We start from the raw sequence: 22,049 nt of genomic DNA on the forward strand, positions 1-22,049 counted from the left end.
ATTAATTTAGGGAAGGAACACCATGTTTTCAGACTTTGGATAGGAATTCATATTTTTTGAAGTACATGTACCAGACTAAATCAAAACACCTATGAAAACTAGATTGAGGTGTTCCACACAAGTTTGGTTAGGACTACTTTGAAATAATCAATACATTCAGTAATGATACAGTACCGGGGTCATAGGGTTGGTTCCATTTTTATAGCATACCAGAACTAAAACTTGTGTATCATTGTACTAGGCAAATATCTTCTTATAATCACTTCAACAAAATATTGGTGTCCTCAGGTTTATCGAACATTATGGTGTATTGCAATTTCAGACTGAAATTCTATTGCCAATGGAAATGATATGTGGTGTTCATGTAATGTAAGGAAAAGTTAATTTGAACTCCAATAAATCCGGAAAAGATTTCAACATCAAACATGAAATACTAAGGTTGGAGACCTTTTTCACATTGACACATCTAAAGTTAGCCACATCTGAATTGATCTTCACTGTGAAATAGAATAGTTGATTACTACCTTACATGGACATCACAATATTTTTGGACCCAATCTGATGAAATTACCCAAATGCAAGTTACATTTTTCTAGCAATTTAAATTAACAATTTAAATTCAAAATTGTAACACATTACCAAGGTTCTAAGTTTGATGTATATCAAGTTTTATGTGTTCTTTTCATGAAATTCCATAGTTTAATTCTATATTATGTAACTCATGTATGTCTTGTACATGTATTGTTAATATATGTCAATAAATATATATATCTATATAGTACAATTTTTCTCTATTGTGAGGACTATGTGTAGATGAACTGTGTTTGCATATGTGACCAGTCACCCCCAAACCAACAATAAGTCGCCCAAAATGAATAAAAAAAAATCACTGGGCTTGAAAAAGCACATCCTGAGCCTTAAAATCCCAATGATATAACTTCAAGATTGATCAACAATAACCACCATAAGTACTTGATTGAATGCAGAAAAAAAATCCTTGAGAGCTTCCAAAATTAAAGAGGAAATTGAAGTTTGGGTTTACTCAAGCATTAGATGTGCATACTGTGCACTGAAAACAATTTTTACTTTCTGAAAATGAAATTTTTATAATTTGTGTACATAGTCTAGACTATGGGATATGAAATTTATCAAAGGGTGATTATTTTTCATTCTAATTGGTCTGCAGAATTAATTTAGTTCTTGGTCTGTAATAATTTCCATTGAAAAAAAACAATGAAAAATAAATAAATAAGGACTTTTACATACAAAGAAATACATAAGGAAACAATTGACTTTTGCAATTTTTCTCTGTGGAAACCTTTAAATTAGATCAAAAAGATGACATCTGCAAAAAAAAAAAGAGGAAAATTTGAATTGAAATAGGGTGTTAAATGTGCGAATAGTGTGTTTCATGAATAAATTGCATATTTTATTCATAATAATTAAAAAATATGAATTTTCTGATTTTTTTTGAAAAACTAGCTTGTAGTTTATGTGGTAAAGAATGTGCGTGCCAAATTTCTGCACGATTGCACGAACGGCGGCCGAGATCAGAAGGGGGGCCATTATGGCCCCCCCCCCAGTCCTCGATACGTCTCAAATAGCCCAGTCCCTAGGGTTACAACTACAGCAAATACATTTCTACTAATCTCAAACCAATTGCAACACCCATTGATTTGGGACCCAAATTTGATGTTAGCTACTTGCAATATGCCCTTAGCCACACACATATTTTCAATAATTTTAATTTATTCCTGGTGACTGCATATATAAACTGGAATATTTGAAAACGTAGCAAGAAAATTGACTCGCTGCATCAGGGGTTACACACAATGTAGTACACACTGATAAGAATTTTGAAATTACACAGAACAGTCGCATGTAATACTTTTGCATGAAATCTTTATTTCACAGGAATATACAATATTTATTTACATTGCATAATATTTAAGTTGTACATATTTTACATGTATAAACATCAAAGCATCATAGAAAAAAGCCTTGATCTGCTTCTGTGAATAATCCACGCACTTGTATTTTACCTGCAGTTGAACAAACTTCAGTTAGATAAAAAAAATTGTCCTTTCACTTGGGAGTTGTTACTTATGAACAAATTGCAAGGTGTGATTTATATTAACAGCTAACATAATGGATTCTGATTGGTCCATCAACTGTCCATAGATTCTTGATATTCGTTTCAGTTGTCGGTCAGTCACTGCTTTGTCCTTGATCGAATGATACATTCAAAGTTGTATATAAATTCACAGGCACTTTAATAATTGACCATATTCTAGAATTTGGCTTGTAGGCAAATTGCCGCGTTAAGGTTGTGAAAAAGAGTCTGTTGTGAGGATTGTTCTAGCATGGTAGAACATACTTCATTACATGCGTGTCGCTGAGAGAAAACATGCAAATTGTTCCTTCAAATAAGGAACCAATGGAATGTTTATATTCCAGGAAGTGGCATCTACTTTTGATGTAAACTTCATGATTTTAGGATTATTATCGAGGTAAAGACCTGTGTTTGAACTAGTCCGAATCTCGATTTTGAAAGCAACCCATAGAGTTGGATAAAGCGTAAGCAACCCGGTATACAAATCTGCGTTTTCTCATCAGATTGATAAAGTATCTTTCTTAACTGAGATCTTCTTATGACAAAATCTCCAAGGTACACGATTCTTTCTTGGAAAAGAATGTGATCTTAAAAAAAGCCTGCCTTATCCATGAAACACTAATTTTCTTTAGGATGGGAAGAGTACATACTGAGAGAAAGTATGTCCTTTGAAGACCATACTCATTTCTAAGAAAGAATTACAGTGAAGTGTCTACTACAATTTGAATGATTGTGAGGAAAAGAGACAGACATTGGTAAACTGTTAAACAACCATTAGGATGAATGTAACTAAAAAAATTGGGAAAATAAATCAAGACACTTGAAAGGCAATTTATAATCTTCAATGGTCACTGTGATTTCATTATAGTCATACTTATTAATTGATAAATAATTGTGCATGTTATGATAAATACGTTATCTTATGTTCTCAATTTTAACTAATTTTACATAACTATGTTTGACAACAGAGTGAAAACAGAATAAATTTCACAATATGGAATACCTCTCATGAATACAACAACCAGATTCATAAATGACAGATCCACTGCCATTTAATCAAATTTGATTGAATTGAAGGATAATTTCATCATTTCTGACAATTTATGTTTCATCATCAGCACATGAAAAGGAATATAATCTTAGGCTAAGCTAACTTTCGACCCTATTTTCATGATGATACAGCCCCTGTAGCCATCTGTCTTGAACGCCCAAATGAATTCAATCGTTGACCAGCAACATCTGTAGGTATACCCTGGGACTGAAGAGAGGCTTGCTTCTCTCGGCGGCGCTCTAGCTCCTTCCATCTGCTGTCCTCGTTCTTTTTCTGAAAATTCAAGAAAAGTACAAAGGCCATTCTGTAAGGTTAATCTAGCACGGACAGTAACTGTCTATTACAACACAGAATACCAGAACTGGGAGCCCAATTTCATAAGAGATACAACTATGGTAATGTTACCTAACATGGTTAAAGGGCTCGGCAGCCACTAATAATGGTTTTCATGGTAGTTACAATAATGGAAAACTTACAATGGTTGTTAAACAGGCCCAAATAGACCCCATGTAAGATAGACACACATTATCAGTTTAAAAAAGTAAAAAGGAGGATGAACAAGATAGGTGGTTATCATACATTACTCCTGCCCACTTTATAAAAGTGTGCAAAATACCATGAGTACTGCTTCCAAAATGAGTAAGAAATTTGATCGGTGATAATCCCCTGTCACAGTTTGGCATTACCATGGAATACATTAAAATCTTCATCAGAAGACTAAGACACAAGTAAAGGCCAGCAATCAGTAATACCTTCCAAAAAAACAATATGAAAGAGCACCCTTGGGCATCAGAACCATGAAACTAACAAAAGAAATGATCAGGAAAGAGAGAGAGAAAAAAAGATTGACAAACAGTATGGAAAGAAAGAGTTTTTACTTGGACCTGGTGGGTGTTTCACAAAGCTGTTCGTAAGTTAAAAGCGACTTTAAGAACGACTGGTGATCCTTTCTTGTGATTAATGGTATATACATTGGCGATGGTTTGGCACATAAGAAAAGTTCACCAGTCACTCTTAAAGCCGTTCTTAACTTACAAGCAGCTTTATGAAACAGCTCCCTGGTGTGGTGGCTTCAACTTTCCAGAGGGATGAGATTTTGCAAGTATTGTCCCTGAATGATAGATAATCTTGTCATTTAAACAAAAAGATGATTACCGCCAAAGATATAATACAAGTCATTATCACAACCATGCTACGACCTATATCAATGAACTGTGCACAAACCAACCTTTTGTGTAATGAGTGTCTTTGTACGATTTGCAGATTTCTTGGTAGGTGAAATCTTCATCTCCTGGGTGGTCTTGAGTCTCTCTTGTTTCCTCTGGTCAAGTCTAGCTTGAAGATCCTGAAGCTTTGGATCTTTGATCTCAGCTTTCTCCACTTTGGCCTTGCGTTTACTCTCCAATCTATAAGTTAAAGATGATGATAAAAGTAGTTATTGCATCAACCATAAGCAACAGAACAAATATGGAAACACACATGGAAACTGCATTTGTTGTAGATGTGGAACATCCATATACAAGTGAATCTGCCAGAGTCAAAGCTTTTGGGACCATGGAGAATATGCATTAAAACAAAATTGTTAAGTCTCCAATGCTGGATTATTTCCACTAAGAAGCACATGTACAGTTGTGCTCAAACGTTAATGAACCCCACCACAAAATGCACTCCTTCATGCTGAGTGTTGAATGTCGACAAACACACTAATAATATTCGGCGAGCCCAGAGAGACAAACTTTTTAGAATCTAATACTTTATCACCTGATTTCACAATAAAATATATGAAACATGGCTGAACATGAATACTTTACATATGTTCATTTTCCAGCGGGGTTTACTAATTTTTGAGCACCACTTTAGCAAGGGCGGAAATCTCTCCCCAAAGGTAGGGGGGACAGGGGCTGGAAAATTTGACAAGCAAAAAAAAAAGGTTATCATCTAAATGTCAGGTCATTTTGACCAAAATAAATTTAACAGACAGCAAAAAAAAAAAAGGTTTTCACCCAAAAAGTACATGTTTTATTTCAATTTTGAATGATGTATTTCTTTCAATCATAAAAACACAAAAATAGTAGGGGGAACATTTGATATTGTGTCCCCCTACTATTTTGGGTAGGGGGGCCCTGTCCCCCCTGGGAATCCCGCCCATGCCCTGTAGTCTACTCACTTCATTGCTGCTACTTGTCCCTCAGCAGCGCGATGTTTAGAGATTTGTTGTAGTTTATCCATCAAGAATCTGTCTTTAGCTTCCTTGGCTTCTAAGATCTCATCTCTTTTGCTTTCCCTCTCTTCCTCTTGAGCTATCCTTAAAAGTGATACTCTTTCTTTCAGCTGAAATTGAAATATATTGGGTATAACATGATCAACAAATTCAATATTATCGAGCTTTCAGATTAGACTAATGGAATATATAGAATTTAAATTCATGCATAGACTCTCCTAAATATATTTTAATTTATCTACATCAATAATTCATATATTGATAATAATAACAATACTAATAATCCGCTTTTATACAGCACTTAATACATTGGAACAACATTGTAGTTTATATACAAAAGCACTTTACAGATGTAATATAAGTGAAATATAAAGTTCTTTTATCTATATTAGGTTTTTTTTGTCCATCTGCTTTATATTCATTAATGATAAAATTATTTTTATTTCACGATGTCTTCTCTAATCTATTACTAACTTAATTATGCTTGCAAAACATAATTAGAAAAAAAAAAAAAAAACTCTCAGCTAGCCATTCAGCACTTAAACTATGAAGATCGGGTTACAGCTCTATGAAACCTGAAATTGACCATTTTTCTTATTAACATGAATCAAATGTGATGAATTGATAAGATTTCCGATCTGTAAGGATGTGATTGCCATTTGAGAATTGTGGGCAGGCTACTTGACAGCAAAATTATCAGTGCCTGGGAATGTCTGAGAGGCACAATGATTAGAAAAATAGTTTCAGGAACAAGGCCCTGAACTTCTTACACTTGAAGAGCAAACAGATTAGAATAAACAAGCTCGACTCATTCTAACTGATGATAGTAATGCCATAACATACAGGATCAACCATACCTCAGCTATGGACATCTCAGAGAGAAGGGCGTGGCCTGCTGTAGCAGTCCAATCAATCAGCTTGGTCCTGTCCTTGGGCGCCGCCTCCAAAGCTCGGATCTGCTGAATCAGGTCTATCTTCCTCCTCATCTCGGCTTCTGCCTAGATTAAACATTTAAAACAAGGAGATAATAAGTTCCTAAGTAATAAAAATTAGATAATTATTAATAGTAATGTACCAATGAAAGATTAGTTAGCATTTGTAGGGAAAGGCAACTTTCAGTAATTACCCATTAACAGGTGTTATCCATCACCGAAATATAGAATCTACTTTTATAACCAGCAATCCTGCTGTAATGCTCTCTATACATTCCAATACTTACCTAAGACCGTAAGCAACTCAGTTTCACTAGCTGGCAAATGCTCAAAGTAAGTCTAAGAATGTCTAAGCTGGGACAGCTGATTTAGATGAGCTCTACAGATGGAGCTCTATTACTGCTATTTCCAGAGCTATTTACAAATTCCAGTAGAAGCATATTGATTCTCCATAATTAATACTGATGTAATTTTACCATTGATACATTCTCAAAGATAACATTCAAAATTCCACTACCAATTATTGGATTAAAAAAACATCAATGGCCAGTATGCTATGTAAGATTGCAACGGTAGACAATCTTCAAATTTTAGTAATTATTTTACACAAGTGGAATGCCTCTGGCCGTCTCACCTGCATCACGCGATTCAACATAGCAGCATTGCGGACTTTGAAAACTACTATATCTCGCACAAGATGCTCAGTGACCGTGACACTTGGTTACTCTTATTTCCACATTTTATGAACTAGACCAATACACTTTACAGAGATAGGATGGTAATTCAACAAATACCCCCAATGTGGCCAAAATTCATTGACTTCACATGACCTTTGAAGCTGATCATGTGACCTGAAACTTGCACAGGATATTCAGTGATACTTGATTACTCGTATATGTCCAAGTTTCAAAAGTCAGATCAATAAACTTGCAAAGTTATGATGGTAATTCATCAAATACCCCCATTCTGGCCAAAGTTCATTGACCTTTGACCTTGGTCATGTGACCTAAAATATGCACAGGATATTCAGTGATACTTGATTACTCTTATGTCCAAGTTTTATGAACTAGACCAACATACTTTCAAAGTTATGATGGTAATTCATCAAATACCCCCATTCGGCCAAAGTTCATTGACGCTAAATGACCTTTGACCTTGATTATGTGACCTGAAACTTGCACAGGGTGTTCAGTGATACTTGATTACTATTATGTCTAAGTTTCATGAATCAGATCCAAAAACTTTTAAAGTTTTGATTGTAATCCAACAGATAGCCCCAAATCGGCCAAAGTTCATTGACCCTAAATGACCTTTGACCTTGGTCATGTGACATGAAACTCATGCAGGATATTTGGTGATACATGATTGACCTTATGTCCAAGTTTAATGAACTAGGTCTCTATATTTTCTAAGTTATGACATTTCAAAAACTTAACCTCAGGTTAAGATTTTGATGTTGATTCCCCCAACATGGTCTAAGTTCATTGACCCTAAATGACCTTTGACCTTGGTCATGTGACATGAAACTCTAATAGGATGTTCAGTAATACTTGATTAACCTTATGGCCAAGTTTCATGAACTAGGTCCATATACTTTCTAAGTTATGATGTCATTTCAAAAACTTAACCTCAGGTTAAGATTTGATGTTGACGCTGCCGCCGTCGAAAAAGCGCCCATAGTCTCACTCTGCTATGCAGGTGAGACAAAAACTTTACACAGACTACATCATTCAGATGTCAAAAACATAATACATTGTAGGATAAAATATTCTGTCAGTTGAAAAGAGATATTCTGCATTCTGTTGGTGATGACCTATTTGAACATTATTCTCAGGCCTTGCACATATCAAATCATGAGCAAACATCTTCATGTGCTCCCACAGGACTTTGATACTTACTTCTTCCAAGGCTTGCCTCAGGAGTTCCTTGCTTTCTTCACTCACTTCCTCAACTGTGTGGAGAGAATACAAACAACAAGCAAAGTTACTGTTATGTTTCTGAAAGAGTTTCATGTACGAATGCATTCAAATCACACTTTAATTTCAAGTTGCATGCTGTATATAATAATAATGATAACATGGTCCATATACTCTACTGCGCTTCATACTTGGCAACATATTTTTACCCCGACTGTAGCTGAGCAACCATATAGGCGTTAAAGCGTTCAAGGGATAAATCCTAACAGGTACCTGTTCATCTCACTTGGGTCATGTGCAGCACAATGTGGATCAATTTCTTGTGCACAGAAGAAAATTACCTACAACCCTCTGTTTGAAGGTCTGGAGATTAATCCACTGGGCCAAAATGCTCCACTGATAAGAAATTACCACATCTATTGGCTCTCATTTAGGAGAGCCACTAGTGCGTATTCATCAATGAGATTATGAGAAAATTATCATCTATGCGTCTTAGCTAAAGCATGACTTTAAAAATTCCACAATGAATCAATGGATAAAACAAAGGAACAAAAATCCAATGCCTCAATCCAATGCCATAGGAAACTTTCATTACAACTCCCTGTAAACTTTTGATTAGTTTTTGACAACTTACCCAATTTCCTGTTATACTCCTGCATCTTAACCTTTGCTTGCTTGGCATTCTGATGTCCTGAGATGATATCTTCTACCACTCTCTTCATCACCTCTTCCTCTTTCATTCTCCTCTCTACATATTTGGCCATCATATCTTCAGCCTATGAAAAGAGAAAGGAAATATGCAAATAAAAAGTGAATTAAGCAAAATGCTGAAATTTGCTACCTTTCAATATACCCCATTCACAAATAATTGACAGAGAATGCAGTGATCATGGTATGAGGGATATTTGATTATAGTTGATTTTCTTTAAATTCAAGTCTCACTGTAAGGTTTGGTAGGACAGTATACCAATATACACTCTGTTGTATGAACACCATTCTGGTTACAGTCATTACTTATCATTTATTTATCTTGTTTTACTTCAGCTAGGTATCCCCATCAGTCATGAAATACTGTTTAACTTAGGGGAACCTGCATGACATTAATAAAAATAGAAATATAAACGTTTCCATTTAATAGCGGAAAGAGTGTTTTTCATTTTGAATCCTAGAAAACAAATTTACAAACTGCCTTCAATATACTTCCAAGGGTAGGTAAGATGGGATTGATTATGACATAATTATACCTCTTTTTTCATGATGAGAACCTTCTCTTTATTCTCTTTAATGAGTGACTGTCTGGCCAAGATGGCTTCCTCGTGGCTGAGTTTGCCTTCAAGTCGTTTCCTTTCAATCTCAGCAAGCTGTTCATCGGTGTCCTTCTGTCTCATTGATGTCTGCCATTCTAAGAACTCAGAAGCATCCTTTGCTCCGGCTTCTAGCTGCTCAAGCCTACACAAACACATTTAAAGCGGGAATGTGAAAATGTGAATTTTGTATTTAAGAGAACTATTGCAAAAGCCATGAGTTTCCATGGATGGAATGTGTACTCGTGGCAGAAAGTAATAATAATCAAAATAACAATAACAACAACAACAATGATAATAGTGGCCACTTATGTAGCGCACAGACTCATTTTGTTGACATTGCTCTTGTTGTCATTATTTTTTCATCTTTTTTAAAAATTATTATCATATACTTTCCTTATTTCAATATTTATTCATATCATCATACAATGATAATGATAATACAATTGATAATCTTCTAATGGCATACATCTTTTAATAACCTAAAAAAATATATTTCTGTTTACTTTGATGTTCTTTGTGACTAATTCCTGAATCTTAATCAATAAGATTGAAAATTCAAGAAACATACCAAATGATCTTAATGTAGTATATGTCTATGTACACTTATTCAAATGACTTATTCGTTTTTTCAATGACTATGAGCATTAATTTAACAAAATTTATCGCAATTCTCAAACAATATACCATGCATCATTAAGCAAATACTCACTTTCTCATTTCATCTTCTTCCCTTTTCTGATAGAGTTGTCCTTCCCTCAAAATGGCTGCCATATTGAGTTTGATGGGAACATTATTAGAGACTGCTTCAGGAATTTTTCTTGCCTTAACTTTGTTAAACTGAAGCTTACTATCTTCCTCTTTCAAGATGGCTGCCTTACGGACTAACGTCTTCTCCGACTTTTCAGCACTTGCACATGAAAACTGAGACTTGGCTGCATTAAGTAGATTCTCCTAAGTTTGTAGCAATACAAAAATTGTCAAAAATTACTTCCTATGTTTACTGCATGGAATTGAAACTGAAGACAAAATTTGCAGATTTTAAATCCTCAAATTTATATTTTTCAATATGAAATTATCAATTTTAATAGAGGCTAAATCCACTAAGAAAATAAACAAACCCGCTTGTCGTCAATTTGATTTTTTATTTATTCCACAACTCTTAAAAATCTCAAACAATATATCAAACTAACATGAATTACATACAAGACTACATACTAGGCATAATATAAATAACCATAATACATATTTGAAAGTTTCAAATTGTCACTTAAATCTCATCTTTTTTTCAACACTAGCATAGTTTTGTTTCTTTCTTTTTAATGGATTCATTGTTTATATTAGTCAGCCCCGTGTGCACTTTGAAATACCCATATGAAATGCCCTATAAATTTTGTTATCATTTTCTAATGTCAAAATTATGCTTGAAAAGATTTTTGGTCTTCAACTCAAGAGTAGAGTTTTTAGATGAACTGAAGTTATCCCTGACATTTATGCTAGAGTTTTTGACTGCTACTAATAATCACTAATGGGAGGATAAAAACAAATAATCTACTCAAGCAACATTGTTGATATATCAAAGTCAAACTAAATCAGTTTCCACTGTTTAATGTGGCTGAAATCGGGCAATAGACTTGATACGAATTTGTGCTTGAAATATGGGCAAAAGATTCTGGCTGAATTCTGCAAAATTCTATTCCTAAAAATTTACATCTTGGCTGGAAATAAATCCTCTATGATCACCAAAGTAGCCTACCTCTGCTCTTTTCCTGTTTCTTTCTTTTGCTTCTTCAACAAGTGTATCTTCTCTGGGGAGTTGGTATGTAGACTTTGGAACCTGTGTGTAGGCAGTAAAATAAAATCCATTTATCAAGGACGTCAAATATTAAAAGCTGTTTCAAGATAATGTTGGCAAGGCAAATCAAGATGGCAAAACAACAACAAAATAATCACTTGGCTTGTATGGATCATCTACAAATATCATAGGTAGTCAAATAATATGGTAGGATGTGTTTAATCGAACTTACCTAATGTTTGGTCAGTATGAACACACATCTAAGTCAAATCTTTCAAAGAGTTGCAATTGATCCAATCAATTGCAACTATGGAAAGCCAGCAAAGTCAACATACAAAATGCATGTTTGTTTTGCAAAAAAAAATCTAGATATGAATGTATATCCATAAATTAATTGATTTCTTGACAATTTGGTGTGTTCTCCTTTGTTTACAAAGGACATTTTGCAAATTTAATGTAGAAAAAATTATGACACTGCTGGATTTCCATAGAGTAACAATTGATTGGATCAATCGTAACTCTTTGTAAGATGGGGCCCTGCATGATGTAATTCTTTTTCATGTTTTCATGAGAGCTACACAAAAGGTCTTACTTGCAGTCTTAAAATTTCGAGTTGGCGTTCCATATAATAAATTCTGAATAAATATTTTCAAACTCACATTACCATTTTTAGCTTAGTACACAGATCTTGCCTTGTGAGTTCTATTAGGTTATAAGCTGGGTTGTAAATGGTAAAGAATCATTGGATCACTTACCGGTTTTGACTTTTTAACCTGTGGTATCTTCTCTGGGACCGGTACACTCCTGGGTCTCGGTTGAGTTATATTGAATGCTTTGATCTCTGGATGTTTAATAAGTGAATTTCAAAGTATGCATTTAATAGTCAATGTTGATTTTATTATCCCTAACCCAAAATATTTGTACATATATAAACAAGGGCCAGAGATATTTTTTTCCATGTGACCAGGGTAATATACTTGCACTCAAAGTTCAATGCCAAGTGAGAGGAGTATATTATAGCAATCCTCCTGAAAATCTATTCTGGGTGGCTAACATTCACATTCTGTAAGCATTCTTGATGTCAACAATTTGCAATGATAAGAAAAAATAATACTACATGTACTACTACTACTACTACTACTACTACTACTACTACTACTACTACTACTACTACTACTACTACTACTACTACTACTACTACTACTACTTCTACTACTACTTCTTCTACTACTACTACTACTTCTACTACTACTAGTAATTATAATTATTATAACAATAATAATTATAATTATAATGATAATAAAAATTCTACTACATGTACTACAACAGAATAGTATAGTACATTCAACATGTTAATATCTTTGTAATCACCTGTTGGTGTTTTGACTTTGCGTTGTGTAGCTGATTTGTTGGCTATCTTGTTTGCAAGCTGCTCTATCAATTCACCAAGCTCAGGTAACCATCTGCAATAGATACACAGTAATACATTATATATCATTGTAGAACATGTATTCACGTTCATGGAGGCTCAGTAAAATTCATCTACAATATCTGCAGATATCTTGAATCTCGGAGTACAATTCATATCAAAATGTTAAAAGACACCATGCATTGTGCAGAAAATGCGTTGCATTATAATGATAAGATAAAACTGCATTGCTCTGTACACTACAGAGAATTTGGCATATATCAGGTGGGGGGCTATTATGTAATGAGACGGAGAGGGGAGAAAAAGAATAAAGTTAAAAGTGACCTCAGGAAGAAACTAAAATAAGGATTCAGGAGATCAGAGGGAAAAAAAGAATGAGAGATAAAAAAAAACATAAGAATGGAAATAACATGTACCTACTTGGCGATCTCCAAGACAACTACATCGGAGGGTTTTACAATAAACCATTATTTTAATGAATTACAAACCTGAGAATGGGTGAAATGAGTTCCACCTGAACGTATGAGCTCTCATAAATCTTGGTCCATTCGTCTTTCATCCAGGTTTTCAAATGTGTCTCATCAAAGCTGAAGGACAGGTACTGAAATACAAACCATTATCAACATTATCAACATTATCATCATCACCATCCATGGCGTAATTTCCTTCAGCAAGGAATTCATCCACGGTGTGCTACACTCGACCCAGGTGAGGTCAATGGGTACCGGCAGGAAGTGATTCAAAAAGCTGTGTGCACCTGTATAGGTAGCCTAGCTTAGCTGGGTAATAATAATAGCAAGGCCCGCTGGGAGAACAGTTTTCGGAACTGAAGTGGCAACCCTGGGTAAATATACCGCTATTATTATTATCATTATTATCACCATTAATGAGGAAGGCTTGGGCTGTCCATGTAAACAATGCAAGAAGTATGTGTACTTATATCATAGGTAGCAGCAAAATTACATTATTAAACTCTAATGCATAGAATTACTCAGACAGACATCATCTGATGCATCAAAATCTACTCTCCCAATCAGGATATTTAATAACAAATATTGATCAATCATAGACGATTGCAACATACAGTACTTAAAGGGGAATCCAGCCTTGGCCATAAAATGTTGTGTTTGGAAGGAGAAAAATAAATTAAACAGAATGGTGAAAGTTTGAAAGAAATCGGACAAGCAATAAGAAAGTTATAGCTTCTGTAAAATTGAGATCACTGATACTATGTAGATTTCAAATTGGCAACTGGGTATAAGTAAATTATGACAAGGGGCAAGGACAACTTTCCCATAGGCCATGTACTTTATTATCAGGGATTTGTGGTTTTCTCCTACGTACTCATTCCCCTGGGGCAGTAATCTAATATAACCCAGGTAGTATATTGTTTTATGTCCTCATGAAAGAAAAATATAATTTTGAATAAAACTTTTAGGAAAAATGACATTTTAGCCATAATATGTATTGGAGTACATGGAAGAGTAGTCCTTGCCTTACATCACTATGACATCCCAAATTTGAAGTCTCCATAGGTAGAGTGATTACCAATATTTACAACTTTTAAAAATTCATATCTTTCTTGTTGTTTGTCCAATATTGTTCAAACTTTCACCTATCAACTTGTCTGATTTTTCCTTCATTATAAAAGCAAGCTTTTATTTGGGTTGGATTCCCCTTTAATATATGTAATTCATACTGCTCTAAAGCTCAGATTTAGAGCATTATCAATTGATACATGCAAATACTGTACTTAAATATGCTTGAACAAAAATATGAGCCTTAACGATTAGCCTGCCATGAACATTAACCCTCCTGTGCAGCCGTAATTTTAAGGTACAACCTTAAGAGGGCTTTTGCATTGACTGCATGTATGCTAATTCAACTAACAATTAAGAACGTTGACTGGTTTAGAAAGAAAATATTTGTGTGTAAACTGTTTAATGTACTTCACACATTGTGAACATGTGTAATAAATGACACTGATACACTTAATGCACTCTGTGTATATTGTGAGTGAAATGTGACTTGAGTCACTGTTGGCAGTCCATTGTATGTTACTCCAGTCGGTCAAAGAGTTAAGGGGAATGAAACCTTTGGAACAAATAGGCTTGTTTAGAAACAGAAAAATCAAAGAATAAGAATAAAGAAAGTTTGAGAAAAATCGGACAAATAGTGAGAAAGTTATGAGCATTTGAATATTGCAATCACTAATGCTATGGAGATCCTCACATTGGCAATGCGACAAGGATGTGTGATGTCACTGATGAACGACTTTCCCTTTGGTGGACTATAAAATACCCTCAAAATGTCTCTTTTTGTTTTTTCTTATGATGATACAAACTCTTTATCCATGATGTATTCTTAAAAAATATGTATTACATGCCCTCATGTAGACAGAACACATGATTTATGGATAGATGTGATAAAAGAGGCAATTCTAGTGAAATATATACTAAAGTAATGGGGAGAGTTGTTCACAAGTGACATCACACATCTTTGTCGCATTGCCAATTTGCTATCTCCATAGCATTAGTGATCGCAATATTCAAATGCTCATAACTTTCTCATTATTTGTCCGATTTTTCTCAAACTTTCGTTGATCTGTTTCTTTGAATTTTCTGTTTTCACACAAGCTATCTTGTTCCAATGGTTTCATTCTCCTTTAATGACTCATACATCAAAATTATAGAATGAAATAAACTTGCGACTTACTTTGTGCATTTTATTGACATCTTGTGATCGTATAAACTTCCTGTAGTTTGCCATTCCAAGTTCATCTAATCTATACAGGGCAAGGTAACTCAGTACTGTAACAAAACAGTGATACAGGTTAAAAAAGTGAACTTTATGAACTGCATTCATAACAGGTATATATTGCATAAACATGTAATACTAGAAATTGTGAGTGTGCATATATATTTTTTTGATTGAAAACTTGTTCAGATAAGGACTAGGTTCGGGCCATTTTACAGAGCTGAAACTTTCCTACCAATGTAATGCTGAAACAGAACAAACCACACAGATACTTTTAGTTTTTATATTTTCAAATTTTGGTTGAAAAAGTAATAGTATTGACTGTGAATTTTGATTTTTTTTTGTTCCAAAAAGCCATTCATTTCTGGGATCATGTATAATATTCCCAAAATCAGAATGGTCTATTATGATAGTTTTGTTAAAAATGGAATGGTTGGCAAGTCTGGTACAGTATAGTACATGCTTTGGCAGTATCTCTTGATTCTGAATACTAGCATTCAAACAAGATATATCATCAGAAATAAAAAAAATGCAAGTACAAACTAAATTGGAACAAGCCACAATACAGTACATGTCTTTTCTGAATACAAATGTGTTTTACAAAGCTTGATCATTACACCTGATATAGACAGTGCAATGAAAAATGTTGTCAACATAAAACATAGAGACAAACTGAAACGAAATTTGTAATCATGTATTCAAAGTCATTCCATAGACATATTTGATAAAATGTTTATTAATATTTGTCAATATGAGGGGCAGGAAGCTAATCAATAAAAACTGTAGGAAATTTATGTGCCTCTATGGGAGAAAGATATAATAGTGGGTCAGTCTTATCAAGAAAAAAAGAAAGAAAAAGAATCGTAAGTTTAAGGTAAATTATGAAAACACATAATCCAGACAATACTGAGGTACATGTACATGTAGGTAAGCATGTTTGTATACTCATTCATCTCATTATTTCACTTTCTTTTTTGTACCTGTGTAAAGATTTTTGTCAGCTCGTAAGCAATTCCTGCCATCTCTGACATAGAAAGCTTTGACAATGACCTCCATGATCCGACCATGCCGCACGCAGCCAGCAAATACCTCGGTGATGAAAGATCTCTCCACTTCATCTAAAACCTGTTGAAATTGACATGAATTTGTACATTATCAGTAACTGCTCAATAAACCTGACCACTGCATATACCAAGGGTATTGTTGCACAGAGAGCATCATGTACAAGGATTTTACTGAGCAATCATCACCACATTCCCTCTCCAATAAAAGAAAAAATGTTCCTACCTTATTTGCCTGCAATGTCCATGAACACAATAATTTCTAACAATAAATTATCCATATAGATAGGCCTACTCCTTCAGATATTAGAAATAATATATGATACATGGGTGATTTTTTTTTTGGGGGGGTGGGTTGATTTGAGACAAGGTAAAGGGATAAAAGTCTATGATTATGAAAGCTGTGTCATGACTGAAAAGAACATATTATCTGCTCTAATGTACATCATAAAATAGATTTCAATGAAAAGAGTAAAATAAAACTTATATCAAAAGTGAAGTCTTTTTATATACCTATACATTTATACATTTGTAAATCACTGAAGAAGAAAAATCAACATAATTCGCAATTTTGCTCATTGGTCAGAATATTAGCTTTCAATTTGCCATTCAAAGAAAATACAGATCTTAATTAAAATGGTGTGATAATAGGTAAGTAAATATAACTTACTTCATGAGCATTCAAGTATCTCTTAACATGTTGGTCGACACCAAAGGCAGCAGGATCAAAGCTATCCAAGATGGCCACACAGTGGCTGAGAAGTGATCCATGGTTATTCATTTTCTGTCATTATAAAGAACATACGACAATAAAGATTAAGTACACAAATTAATTCCTTTTCACATCAGATAGAACTAAGAAACAGAACTTGTTGCACTTCATCACTGTACAACAAAAAAATAAAATAAATAAAACCAAGACAGGAAGTAATATTTCCTTGCAAACATGCATGCATTCACTTGGTTACATAGGCCTAATTGTTGACTGTCAACGATGACCTAATTATTACCTTTTTATTGGACCTCTATGAAGAACAGTGATAGATCCATAGATTTTCAAGTATTTATTGTGTTAATATCGCATGTGTTTTACATAGGCCTACATGTAGTTCATGGTTTTGATTTTTATGGTAACTAAAGCAAAAATAAACCAACCCAAACCAAAGAAAATGATCACCATTTTCCCAATCATCATGACAAAACCTTAAGTAAAATATTTAAGGCACTTGTCATTATTTGGTTTAAGAATTATTACTGCTTGAGCAAATGCCTATGGGCTTATGAAGCCAGGAATCAAAAACCAAGGATGAATTATAAACTATCAGATTATGTTGCCAGATATGATAAAAAACTTGTCACCCAACACTGAACCTACAGTGTACTCGTTTGGGCTCCGCCGCAAAGATTAATAAACAACTCACATATGTTTTGGTACTTTCAAAACATCAGCAATTATAAAGCTAAAATTATTCCAGGTTCTTCCCAGCTGAATAATTTTCTGTGATACTATTTCTCAATATAATATCATTTTTTAGGCTTTTTTTCTAGTGTAAAATCAAATCATATTCTTTTTTTTACAGTAATAAAGACTGTATTCTTTTGCCAGATCATCCAAATCTGGCATCTTGATATGTCAGTACAAATATATGGCAAAACATTATAGAAATCATGGTTTCCCCATCATCTAATCATCATATATGCACATTAACAAAAATAATTGACTTTATACAACAATTTCCATGATATTCAATTCTTTTTTTAAGATTGTTCTTTGGGACTGATGTTGCCATAAAAAAGATGAAAAGTGGCCCATAACTTCCAAAGTATAATAAATAGTAGAAAATTATTAAATCAACTAATAGAAATAGACAGACTAGATATCAATCTTGTCTTTTCTCAAGGAAAAGAACTTGGGACCACATATTGATGGGGTTGGATTGCAAGATGACAGAGCAAAGAATAATATTTGTACTGATCTTGTTCATGATGGTTACCCTTGTGAGTCTTTGTTGATCAGATCCATCACCCCCTTCCCCAAACCAAAGTCAAGTTCAAATGGGAGGCTGTGAAGTCACCAAACTAAGTCTATTAAGGTCTATCTGGGATATAAATGTTTTTGACAATTAAGATCTGACTCATGTTTTATCAACAAACTATTATCTTGGAACGAACTTTAAAAATTTATAAAACTGAAATGCAATTGGGTCTACTTAAAATTGAATTTGAAATATTTGCAATATCGTGAAATGAGTTGCCAGTCCATTGATTCACTACATTTACATCATCAGTGCATGGTTGTTCCATTCCAATGATGATTGACTTTGGTCTTAGCCCACTTGCCAGCACAAAAGTCTGAAACAAGGTGGCAGATTAGATCAATATGGCCACCATCATTTTAATTTCAGAGCTAAATTTTGACAGATAATATTACTGGTAGGATAGAGGGTGGGGAGTTTGGACACTTTAAAATTTTAAAGCCTTCTTATGTGGCTTTGGGTTACACAAAAAAATATGAATTCAGTAGATAGTCTTCTACAAGTTTGTTCTCTATTACCTCAGGTTATGGTTCATTTACACTACACTACACAAACCATCAGGGCAAAAAATGGGGATCAGGCGCTAATGCAGTTTCGCAGCAGCCGAATGGGCAGATTTCCCCAGCAGTAGTTGTTTGTGAAACTAGCAAGTCACTCAATCACATTTCAAGGTCAATATGCCCACTAATTTTCTGAATATTGCGATTGGGACCCGCTGTACATATTTTGGCTTTGAACTACATTGCTTCCCTTGGCTTTGCCTAATTTGAAGTTTTGGACTGAAGACAAAGTTAGTGATCAAAATCATGCAAAACATGCAGCGAACATTGATTGATCAAACTAAACAAGTGGAATGCCTCTGGCCGTCTCACCTGCATCACGCGCAATATAGCAGCAGTGCTGACTTTGAATACCACTCTAACTTGCACAAGATGTTCAGTGATACATGGTTACTCTTATGTCCACTTTTAATGAACTGGACCAATAAACTTACAGAGATATGATGGTTATTCAACAAAAAACCCCAACATGGCCAAAGTTCATTGACCTTACATGACCTTTGACCTTAATCATGTGACCTGAAACTTGAACAGGATGTTCAGTGATACTTGATTACTCTTATGTACAAGTTTCATGAATCAGATCCATAAACTTTCAAAGTTATGATGGTAATTCAACAGATACACCCAATCCGGCCAAAGTTCATTGACCTTTGACCTTGGTCATGTGACCTGAAACGCGCACAGGATGTTCAGTGATACTTGATTACTCTAATGTCCAAGTTTAATTAACTAGACCAATAAACTTTCAAAGTTATGATGGTAATTCAACAGATACCCCCGATTCGGCCAAAGTTCATTGACCCTAAATGACCTTTGACCTTAATCATGAGACCTGAAACTTGCACAAAATTTTCAGTGATGCTTGATTACTATTATGTCTAAGTTTCATAAATCAGATCCATAAACTTTCAAAGTTATGATGGGAATTCAACAGATATCCCCAATTCGGCCAAAGTGCATTGACCCTAAATGACCTTTGACCTTGGTCATGTGACGTGAAACTCATGCAGGATGTTCAGTGATACTTGATTAACCTTACGTCTAAGTTTCATGAACTAGGTCCATATATTTTCTAAGTTATGATGACATTTCAAAAACTTAACCTCAGGTTAAGATTTCGATGTTGAATCCTCCAACATGGTCTAAGTTCATTGACCCTAAATGACCTTTGACCTTGGTCATGTGACATGAAACTCTAATAGGATGTTCAGTAATACTTGATTAACCTTATGGCCAAGTTTTATTAACTAGGTCCATATACTTTCTAAGTTATGACGTCATTTCAAAAACTTAACCTCAGGTTAAGATTTGATGTTGACGCCGCCACCGCCGTTGGAAAAGCGGCGCCTATAGTATAGTCTCACTTTGCTTCGCAGGTGAGACAAAAATCAAAGAAATTCATAAACTTCAAGTGATTTTTGTTTCAAAAGATGGATTTCCTAGGGAAATCCCTCTTTGTTTATGTCATTCTCTTATGCGACTATGGGAAGAGTGTCAAGACGTCAATGATGAAGAAGTATATTTCATTATTTTAAAATTCATCATCATTTATTGTCATTGCATCCTCACTCAAGACAAGTTTCCCGGGCCAGATCTTAATTTGGAAAAGTGGTGAGAGAGGTGGAAAAGAGAGAGAGAGGTACCGGTATATAATTGACCTTGAAATGCGAGACACTCGCCATGATATTTGCAAACAATTTCTGGTGGGGAAATTTGCTCGAAATCATCGGCCGGTGCGAAACTGCATTAGCGCCGATGCTAGGCCCCACTTTACTTGAGCTTGCAATGCCAAGGGTAAGGCGACGGAGAGCGGGGCGCACTGACCCTCGCTAGTCCCGACTGCGCTGCTGCAGAGTGCAGGGCCAGGGTTGCTTGAACATTCGCGACAGGCTGGATAGCAACGGAGACAAAACATTCAACAGAATGTGAATATTGGCAACTAAATTTCATTTTCTTAGCTGAAAATGGCCTAGAAGGAATAATCATCCATTAAGTGACATAATTCACTTTCAATTAGTATTGAAATATGTCACAATGTACTGTAGAAATGGTGAAATCTTACCGTGACTCGGAATCCGGCTTCCTTTTGTTTACCCGAGCAACTATAATTAAGGTGGTCTTGAACACGAAAATAGAAAATGAAATAATTTGAGTTAAAAAAAGAAAACCAACAGGGATTCGCTAATTCTACTATATAATTCAAAGTCGAACCGAGAAAAATGTTGATTTGAATAAATACAGAAAGTAAAACTGGCATAACGCTGAAAATTTCATCAAAATCGGATGTAATATAAGAAAGTTATGACATTTGAAAGTTTTGCTTATTCTCAGTGACATGCAAATGAGACGGTCGATGATGTCCCTTATTCTCTATTTCTTTTTTTTTTAACTAAGCAATAATTCATTTTATACAGATTTGGAAATAGGAACCAACTTGACTGAACCGTATAGTATTAAATATTGCTAATTCAACATTCAGGGAGGAAGTATGTTTCAATTGACAATGAGGAGAAAAATTGACAATTTACATATTTTAAAAAACAAAAGAAATAGTGAGTGAATGACGTCATCACTCCCCAGTCTCCTCATTTCCATAACGATCAGGATTTAACTGTTTTGTGAAATTAAGTGAAACTTCAAAATGTCATAACTTTCTTTTTTTACATCCGATTTTGATGAAATATTCAGTGTTGTGTGCTAAGTGGATTTTTATCATTTTATTCAAATCAACTTTTTGTTGGGTTGTATAGTCTACTAGTCCTTTGAATAATGGAGCGAAAAATTAATTAGCTAAACGAAACAAATCGGTAAAAAAAACAAAATAAAATAATCAATAAAATTAAAACAACTTAGCAGAATTTCATTTTTTCG

At 34.5% G+C, this 22,049-nt stretch overlaps 1 protein-coding gene across 2 annotated transcripts; it reads right to left on the reverse strand.

Moving 5' to 3' along the window:
• Position 1: 1 nt before the first annotated feature.
• On the reverse strand, positions 2 to 21,329 carry LOC121424926 (cilia- and flagella-associated protein 99-like). Of its 2 annotated transcripts, none has more exons than XM_041620817.1 (16): positions 21,241 to 21,329; positions 17,250 to 17,363; positions 16,499 to 16,643; positions 15,477 to 15,571; positions 13,250 to 13,362; positions 12,704 to 12,795; positions 12,088 to 12,173; positions 11,294 to 11,374; positions 10,250 to 10,491; positions 9,478 to 9,682; positions 8,868 to 9,009; positions 8,216 to 8,268; positions 6,243 to 6,383; positions 5,332 to 5,495; positions 4,393 to 4,570; positions 2 to 3,437 (listed from the first exon to the last, which is right to left on the reverse strand). In XM_041620817.1, exons 2-16 carry the CDS (start codon positions 17,358 to 17,360, stop codon positions 3,282 to 3,284), a joined length of 2,004 nt encoding a protein of 667 aa, XP_041476751.1. In that variant the 5' UTR covers positions 17,361 to 17,363; positions 21,241 to 21,329; the 3' UTR covers positions 2 to 3,281. The 2 variants fall into 2 exon arrangements, with proteins under 2 accessions (XP_041476751.1, XP_041476752.1); XM_041620818.1 differs by lacking the exon at positions 21,241 to 21,329 and adding an exon at positions 18,574 to 18,659.
• Positions 21,330 to 22,049: the final 720 nt, after the last annotated feature.

The sequence above is a fragment of the Lytechinus variegatus genome, chromosome 12 (genome assembly GCF_018143015.1).
Source record: "Lytechinus variegatus isolate NC3 chromosome 12, Lvar_3.0, whole genome shotgun sequence".
In the NCBI taxonomy this organism is placed as follows: domain Eukaryota; kingdom Metazoa; phylum Echinodermata; class Echinoidea; order Temnopleuroida; family Toxopneustidae; genus Lytechinus; species Lytechinus variegatus.

Excerpts from the sequence above, each read along its gene's own strand:
- LOC121424926 (XM_041620817.1), bottom strand. The coding sequence starts at position 17,360 with ATGAATAACCATGGATCACTTCTCAGCCACTGTGTGGCCATCTTGGAT. Across the intron at positions 12,174-12,703 it reads CAAAGTCAAAACACCAACAG|AGATCAAAGCATTCAATATA; the intron begins GTGATTACAAAG and ends TTAAACATCCAG. Across the intron at positions 9,683-10,249 it reads GAAGAAGATGAAATGAGAAA|GCTTGAGCAGCTAGAAGCCG; the intron begins GTGAGTATTTGC and ends GTGTTTGTGTAG.